Source organism: Bidens hawaiensis, unplaced genomic scaffold (assembly GCF_021521415.1).
Source record: "Bidens hawaiensis isolate Kalapana, Puna unplaced genomic scaffold, B.hawaiensis_p1.1 tig00002572_1, whole genome shotgun sequence".
Taxonomy (NCBI): Eukaryota; Viridiplantae; Streptophyta; class Magnoliopsida; order Asterales; family Asteraceae; genus Bidens; species Bidens hawaiensis.
Window position 1 is genome coordinate 2,010,122 of NW_027491140.1, and position 9,459 is coordinate 2,019,580.

The 9,459-nt window shown below is 37.1% G+C and overlaps 1 protein-coding gene across 1 annotated transcript; it reads right to left on the reverse strand.

Annotated features, from left to right (window-relative positions):
• Positions 1-5,894: 5,894 nt before the first annotated feature.
• Positions 5,895-6,411, reverse strand: LOC143620482 (uncharacterized). Its single transcript, XM_077092174.1, has 2 exons — positions 5,971-6,411; positions 5,895-5,900 (listed from the first exon to the last, which is right to left on the reverse strand). The coding sequence occupies exons 1-2, from the start codon at positions 6,409-6,411 to the stop codon at positions 5,895-5,897; spliced, it is 447 nt and encodes a 148-aa protein (XP_076948289.1).
• Between the last annotated feature and the right edge of the window lie 3,048 nt (positions 6,412-9,459).

Below are 9,459 nucleotides of genomic sequence, written 5' to 3' on the forward strand. Positions count from 1 at the left end.
TATTACCCCTTTAAGCCTAAAATATCTGGGTAAATATTCAAGCTATTTACAAAAAATGCTATTTTTTATCTCAAACCATTTGTTTGTGTAATCAATGGTTGAAATTCACTTCTTGCACTTCTCGTTCTAATATCACTTCTCGCATGAACCATCTCATATATAATCTACCTAAACTCCCTTATTTCAATCCGTATTAATTTGATTCATTTCAATCAGTATTAATTTGATTCATTATGTGAAGAGACCTAAGCGCCAAGGTGCACATTTAGGCGCTCAAAAGAGGTAGGGTACTGTAGCACCTCGTAACCGCAGCGGAAACGTAAACGGGATGCAACAGACACCTCTGATATCAACCACATTGTTTATAAAGAAAACTGAATACATTAATATACTTCAAATTACATTATCTCAAATTTCATTACCGTCTAGGTGATACACACATCATACAATACGATACATAATTCTATTTATTATAATGTATCCTAACATCCCGCACGCAAATCTTACACACATCAAGCACTTAGCACGTAAGCAATCACTTCATCTTAATCGTACCTGAAAAGCATGTGAGAAAACGGGTCAACTACGAATAGTTGGTGAGTTTCACAATTTGAGTAAACCATGATAAATCCATATCATAATATAATATTATCGATGTAATTATGCTGAGCCCACAAGTGAAACCTCTGACTATCCACACACAACCCCGTGGCATACTCCACCCACGGACCTGCCCCAAACCGCTATGCCTAACATTACATAGCAAAATATATATAACAACAAAATTGACATGTGCAACTGGCTGGGAAACATCAGCAAATCCATGCCGGACCAGTTGGGTTTGTCAGACCAATAGTACTATCCACACTCTACCGGCTTTCAGTTAATCACTCGTGTTCCGGGGCCTTAGAATGTTAGCAACTCAGACAATTACCATCTTAGTACATTTCCGTACGATTCCCGTACAATAAAATATATGTAAATACACGCAAATCCATGCGTTCAGTATGTACTTAAACATTTCAATAGTAACATGCTTCCGCCGCGGGAAAATATTTAAAACAATTCAGTAAAAAGGGGCTCGTGAAACTCACCTTAGCACATGCAAGCAGGTAACAACAATCATTATCAGTTAACACGTCCAATCTGTAATATGATCCCTACGATCGTTACTATACACTCATTATTAATATAACTTTAACCGTGTTAACCGGTACATCTGGGGACACTGTTAACCCAGTACTGTACTCGTTCCGGGGGCAATGTTAACCCAGAACACTTCTCCGGACTCAGATTGTGTTTTCGTTTAGAGTTCATTAGTCAAAATTAATATTAGTTCGTTTCCCCGTTTAGCGTGCCTAGCACGGCTATCCGTTTTTAAGTTTCAAAAATGAGTTTGGTCACACATGACCCGAAAATAGTGGTTGACTGATAATTTAATTAGAGTTGTGAAATTAGAGCTCGGTTTAGACGCCCCGATTGGCCGCGGGACCCTTTTCCGTCTTTAGTGCACCGGAAACTGTTAAATCGTTTAAAATTACCCAAATCATCCGAATTATTTTCGGATGATTTATTTTTACTTGCTTAACTCAGTTATATGAAAATAGTTCATTTTTAGGGTTTTTATACACCAGTCAGTTCGTCTACTCGAACTTTGCTGGTTTACGCGTTTTATATTATAAAAGTTCACTTTTATTCCAAATAAATATCCGTTTATCCTCGGATCTTGAGATTTTGCACAAATAACATTTTGACAGTGGGAAATTTATAAAAATATTTCCAGAATTAATTTTTATATTTAAAATTTATTTATCTATTTTTAAACACCATTTAAACACTAAATATGTCGTAAATACCAAACGAACTTAGAAAAATCCCAAACTTTTCATGGATGACCCCTGCCATCTCCATAGTTCCCTGTAATTTTTCCAGAGCCGAAATCTCTTTTTACATGCCATTTTCACTAAAACCGAGCTAGAAAACCCTAGAACTCGTTTAACCGAAAAGCCTACTTAGACTTCTCCAACTGACCTAAAATTTTGTGTGTGACTTTTACATGTTATAAAAAGCTTATCTGCAATTTTCCAGAATTTTTCATGATATTTGACTATTTTTCACCGTTTTTAGCCAAAACTGAGCATTAAATTCACCAAATATTCATCCTTTGTCCAAAAATTCACAGAACTCATATTTTCATGTATTTAACACCTCTGTAAAATTTCATGACCTAACTCTAAACCATCCACAATCTGTCCAAAAATCCATAACCGAACATAAACCGAATATACCTTTTGTTTTCCGCCACTACAAGCTACACACTCGTCTTTCCGTCTTATCTACCACTAAATACAGAACCTACAACCAACATACCACAATACCAAGCAAGTTACACTCACGATCAAGCCTCTTACACTATAGTTTCGGTTATTGTTTCAAAACTAAAGTTTAAACCGTAAAAATTCGTTTTTGGTTCGTTTAACTCCTTTCTTGGACCAAGATCCCTTGTATAACCCGTATACATCACTTGATCATGCAAGAATCGGTTTTCATCTTTGAAACCTCATTTTCCTGCAAATAAACTCAAGAAACGAAGATAAACACGTAATTAACTCGGTTTTTACCTCGGTTTTCTTGCTCCAAATATCGGTTTTGAGTTCATGAAAGTGGAGAGACTTAAAGATTGTTGAATGGTTGGATGAAAAAAAAGAAATGAGGGCTATGGGAATAACCTCCAATCCGATCGGCATATCAAGAGGGGTGGGGTGGGACCCACTTCTCCAATTCTAGCCACATGTTTGGATTCTCGTAATCCGGATAATGTTTTGGATAATCTGGTTCAGTTGGTTTTTCGGTTAAATGTCTAATTCGGCTTAAAACGAGGCTAAAACGGTCGTTTTCGGCTTAAAAATGAAATTTATATAAAACCACTTTAAAAACTTTAAAAACTTAAACCATGACTTCCATTAACTTAAAACACCATGTCATTAATATTTGCGCATCTTTTTCGGCTTGATCGATTGTCTCTTGCTCGGTTTGGTATTAAAGGTTTCGTTTAATGTACCGACGTACCATTAAATCGAAATTCTTTTTTTGTGTCGTATTTTACTTATCCCGAAGCATTAATGCTCCGTAAAATCACTAAATATTATAGATATCGTCTATAATTGAACCCTCGATTCGTTCGGGTTTCAATAACTATCGATCGATTAATCGCATATTCAATACGATGAATTATATATTCACGTACAATCAATACAGTGAACCCTGTATTCTCGTATAATTACTATGGTAATTCATGTACCCGACATTAAATATAACGTAACTATTGTCTACCGGCTAGGGTATACTTGGTTTCGTCGGAATCGTTACAGGTACCAAACCCACCTAAGCACCAAGATACACCTTTAGGCGCTGAAATTAGGGATGAGCAAAAAACGATATGGTATCGGTTGGTACCGGTACCGAAATCGATACTGATTTGGTACCGTCGGTACCGAATCGGTACCAAGGTTTTGAATTTTCGGGACCGGTACCAGTACCGTACCGTATTTCCCGAATTTTACCTTTAATACTGGTACCGAACCGAACATTTCGGTACCGGTACCGGTACTAAACATTTGCGAATTCCGGGATCGGGATTTTCGGTACCGGTACGGTACCGAGTTCATCCCTAGCAGAATACATCCTACCAGGCGCCAAACATTCCTTGACATCTCAGGAAATGTGGCGCCAAAGATCTTCCAGGTATGGTGCAAAAGAAAAGTATCTTAATGAAAGGGACGCCAGCCAATAAGGAATTGACATCACATAATCGATAATAATGCATAGTACAAACATCACCATCAATCACCTACTTTACACACCAACCTTCCAGACGCACGTGAGAGGGCTCTGATTGGTGTAACTCTGACATGACATGTGACCCATACCTTCTCTCCTCGCATTCGGCTATAAATACCTCATATGGTAATCAAAGAACGTAACCGACACAAAACGATATGGCTAACACCCAAACTTTATTGATCAAGAAATCTAACTCAAAAACTTGATACAGTTGCCCTATACCCTAAACACGGTATATATAGACTAACCTAAACATATTAGAATATATGTAGGACACAATAAAATCAACACGATAATTATCTCAATCTAAACCAAAAATAGATTTCCATAAAATAATTATCCATAAATAACCCGATTACTTGCACGCCAAGATAACCGGTTTCTTACATCCCAAGTCGCTCCACGCAATAGCCATAAGTCGACTCGGTAATTCCCAACAATCACCCCCCGAATTTCTGAGTCGTACATGGGAGATCTTCCGACTTTAGAAAAGATTGCATCTCCTTGAATTTAATCCGCATGAGAGCAACTAAAAACCATATCTTCTCGATTCGTGCTTCCGGGGTGAGCACTTCGTCATAGTCAATCCCGGGATGTTGCACGTATCCTTTCTCCACAAGCACCGCCTTATGTTTGTTTATCGGATTCCGTTTTACTTTGAATACCCGTTTTAAACCGGTTGGTTTAACTCATTTTGGTAACCCCGTTAAACTCTGCGTTTTCTTTTTCTCGATTGAATTGATCTCGGCCCGCATCGCTTTCATCCACTCGGGTTTCGATTTCGCTTCATCAAAACTACTCAATTCGTCATTCAATAACACTAGTGGTTCTTTGAGTTCTTCATTGGAATTTAACTCGTAATCACCAATATTATCGGGTAAGATCAAAGGGCAAGTAGAATATTTAACCGGGGTTTGCACATCATTCATGGTAGTACTACTGCTGTTAGCGACATAGGTGCTGCCATTTGCGTCAGTCCCGTCACTAATGCTGTTGTTTGCGACAGGTACAACGTCGCTATTGCTGCCATCGCTATTGCTGCTGTTAGTACCAAAACCGTCGCTATTGCTGCTACTTGTATCAGACCCGTCGCTATTGCTGCTGTTAGTACCAAAGCCGTCGCTATTGCTGCTGTTCGTTTGGGCTGGGTTCGGTTTCACTGGTCCATACCCAAAATCGATTGGCTTGTAAACACCAGAGAACATACCAAGTAACTTTGTTTTCATGACAGGTTGGGCTCCCAACATTTAGTCGGATTTTATAAAGCATCTTAGCGTTCCTCGTGACCTTTATTAGTAACCTCCCACTACTATCGTGCATCGTTAAGTAGTTACTCCTCATCCGTATATCACAACCCGACGCGGTTGCTTGACCCAAGCCAATCACATTACACTGCAAACCCGGAATATAATAAATATCGGTCATCAATTTATGTTCTCCACTTTTACCTTTAAAAACAATCGAACCCTTCCCTTTGATCGGTACACACGAACCATCCCCAAACCTTACTCGTCCGACTATTTGTTCGTTTAATTCTGAAAAATATTCACGGTTTCCCGTCATATGGTTAGTTGCACCATTATCAAAGTGCCACATGTCAACCCCACCCGAATCGGTATCGTACTTTGTCGGAATTACTTTATCTTCGTTAAGGTATACGGTTTCCCGGACACCTTCCATCATGAAAAACGAAGCATCAAGATCTTTTGGTTCACGCTCATCCGTTCGGTTCAGATTTGCTTCTTCATCTTTCCGAAACCGGTCGGGGCACCTTGAGACAAAGTGTCCGAATTCATCGCACCTGTAACATTTAATGTGTGATAAATCTCGTTCCATAACTTTTCCTTTCTTATCATCATGCTTCTTGTTATCATCTCGACCGTGTCCGCGTCCTCTTGAAGCATAGGATCCTCGACCTCGACCCATGCTAAACGAATTAGATTTAGTGAACATTAACTGACAGTGACTGCTCTCGGTTTGAAGATTGTCTTCTTTTATCCTCTCTTCGTAGGCTTTTAATCGACCGACCACATCATCAAACCCAACCATCTTTAAATCTAAAACTTGCTCAAGTGATGTCACAATATGAATAAAACGTCTCAAAAGACTCGTAAAGAACTTTTTTACCATTTTTTCTTCTGGGAATATCTCTCCGAGTGTGGCGGCTTTCGATGAGTAACTCGACAACATGGCTGCATAGTCATCAATCGTCCTTGCTTCTTTCATCTTCAACCCGTCGAACTCTGACATTAGGGTTTGGAGCTTCGCCTCCTTCACCCGTTCAGCACCTAGATGTCGGGTCTTTAACGCTTCCCACATCTCTTTCGCCATGCGCAAATTACCAACTTGTAAAATCTGTGCTTCGGGGATCGATTGAAAAATCAAGGCGATCTCAATATTGTTTTGTTTTACCTCGCCGTAACCCGGATCGATCGTGTCCCACACGCCATGCACATTCATCAGCATGCGCATATGCATAGCCCAAATTGTGTAATTTGTTGTTATTAGTTTCAGACATTGAAACGAGTTCGTGTTCGTGTTCGTTTCTTTAGCCAGTTGATCACTCATCGTTGTTCGTTAAACTCTAACCGCAAACACAAGATGAATAAGCTTTGTTGAAAAAAATATAAACCAACTTGTTTATAATTTTCCTTTTTTTCTCGTCACCAAAAATCAAACCACCTTTGATGTTTTGCTTTGTTTTGTAATAAAATATTGCAATTCCTTGTCGGCAAGAAATAGAGATTAAAATCTCCCTTTGACTTTGTTACCGAAGGACCAATCAAGAGGATTTCCTTTGAACGGTGGCAAAACCCTTCTTTATTTACTCTTACCAAATCGAACTTCAACTTGCGGCGATAATGAGTTGGGATGTTTTAATCGATCACGGCGATTAACACAAAGAGCTTAACCGTCTCTGATACCAATTACGGTAATCAAAGAACGTAACCGACACAAAATGATATGACTAACACCCAAACTTTATTAATCAAGAAATTTAACTCAAAAACTTGATACAGTTATTCTATACCTTAAATACGGTATATATAAACTAACCTAAACACGTTAGAATATATTTAGGACACAATAAAATCAACACGATAATTATCTCAATCTAAACCTAAAATAGATTTTCCATAAAATAATTATCCATAAATAACCCGTTACTTGCACGCCAAGATAACTGGTTTCTTGCATCCCAAGTCGCTCCACGCAATAGCCATAAGTCGAATCTGTAATTCCCAACACCTCACAACCTCTAACGGTAAAAGGATATGAACTCTCGCGTGATATAACATGCAACCCATACATTCTCTCCTCCTATCCGACTATAAATACCTCACAACCTCCAACGGTAAAAGGATCTGAACTCTCACGCAAGAATTCTCCTATGTGTTCCGCGAAGCTTTATATTTACTTACATCCGATCATACTGACTCTCACGCCGGAGGGTGGTTACGAGAAGACCCCCCATCTCCTTCTCGTAATGAGCTCACGGTGTTCTTTTTTTGTAGGTACTTCTACTCGTTCTAGTCGGATTACACCTAACCCCCATGGGAAGTATTACTTGACCTCAACCCAAGGGCTAAGTAAGTAGACCGAAGGGTGAACCCGTGTTTCTTTATTGGCGCCAGTTATTATGATGCTGCACTCATTATAGCATTAGGTAGCATTGAAACAATGTTCATGTCTCATTTACATGCACCTAGGGCTGTAAACGAACCGAACGAACACGAACAAGGCCTTGTTCATGTTCGTTTGTTAAGAAAATAATGTGTTCACGAATGGTTCACGGACACTTATTGAATGAGATTTTATGTTCGTGTTCGTTCATTAAGGAAATTACTGTGTTCACGAACACAAACGAACACAAAATAAATCGACAGAGCCTAGAGATTGAGACCGATGTATTCATCAATGTGAATAATGAAAGCACGTAAACGAATAGAATGAACATGAACAAGGGCATGTTTGTGTTCGTTCATTTAATTTAAAAGAACATGGATACATAATCAAACAAATATTTATGTTCATGTTCGTTTATTTAAAAATAGACATTTGTGTTCTTTTGTTTAAAATCTAAAGGAACATAACTGAACAAAGATAAACAAACATGTATGAACAAATATAAATGAACACAAATATAAAAACTTTAAGCAAATGACATATCCAGATAATATTTAATTATTTTTTATTAATACATAAGCGAACATAAACTAACGTTCATGAACATAATTGAACCAATTGTTCATGTTCGTTCGTTTAATTAAACGAACACAGATTTTTTTCATGTTCGTTCGTTTATTAAATAAACAAACATAAACGAAATTCCCACCAAACGGTTCACGAATAGTTCACCGAACGTTCGGTTCGTTTACAGGCCTACACCTTACTATACATAAATCAATTTTGAGTAAAAATTTATAAGGAAATATTTTAAATATAAGCACTTTGAACCAATATGCTCGGTCGAAACATAAATAAAAGCAAGTACGACGCAAAAATATACTCGAATTTACTGTATAAATAAAATAAAATGTATATTATTTGGGATCAAATATATTAATTCATACTTTTTTTTGTAAAAAATGTATAAATAAAGCAAATTGTAGATGATTTATATTAACTTTTAAAGAAATGAGCCTAAGTGGAGAGAAAAATGGATGATAAGTGGCACGGATAGATTGTTTGTACATAGAGCTTCAAGTGTGGTACCATCAGAACCAACCAATAAGAAAGCAATAGTAAGTTTGTTAATAAAAGTATGGTAAATAAGTCATAGTAGAATGTTTTGTATAAAGCTGCAACATTCCCTTTTTCTATTTTTATTTTAATTTTATTTGAAGTATTATTACTCGAAGAAGGATTACATAAAACTTAATTGCAAATACTGAACAAAACCAAAATTAAAAGTGTTTTACTCTAATCCTTTACCTGGAGATAATCACAAGAAAATTAGCCTTGCATCTTGATTCATTTTCTTCTGCATGATACAAATAAAATTTCAAATTGAAGAAATAATATTTCTTTCTTGTAAATCAACTGGCATGCAACATTCATTTTCGAATTAAACGATAATTCTTTTAAATAACATTAAGTAATGTTGCCACATCTATATTTATACTCTGATTATAGATTAGGCAACTGTTAATGATTGTTATCGTTTCTGCTAACGCATTGTTTGTGATTATTATTAGGAGTTGAATCATTGCCCGTGATCAAATATATGAATTTTTATATATGATGTTGGAGTCAAATCTTGAATAGGGCATTAACCTGATCATAAAAGTAGGATTATGTTTCTGAAAGGTTGACCAACATGAATTGACTTTAATTAATTTGATTGCCCCGGTGTTGTTTATGGAAGCAGTGATACAGAAACTGATATTGTATGAAAGGGCGTGGTATGTGATGTTTAACCTTTACTAATTGTAACAGTTCAATTTTATTTCAAAGATTTTGCTTACGGTTAATGTATTACAATTGCAGTCACGAATTTGCATGATGCCACACAACACACTGGTGAAGTGTTGAACCGTGTCAAGAAAGAAAACCTTGAAAGTGCATACAAGATAAAAGAGTGCTATGTCTTAATTTCTGATATATTTGCCACAT

Bases quoted from the DNA above. Each gene is read 5' to 3' on its own strand.
- LOC143620482 (XM_077092174.1), bottom strand. From the start codon at position 6,411: ATGAGTGATCAACTGGCTAAAGAAACGAACACGAACACGAACTCGTTT.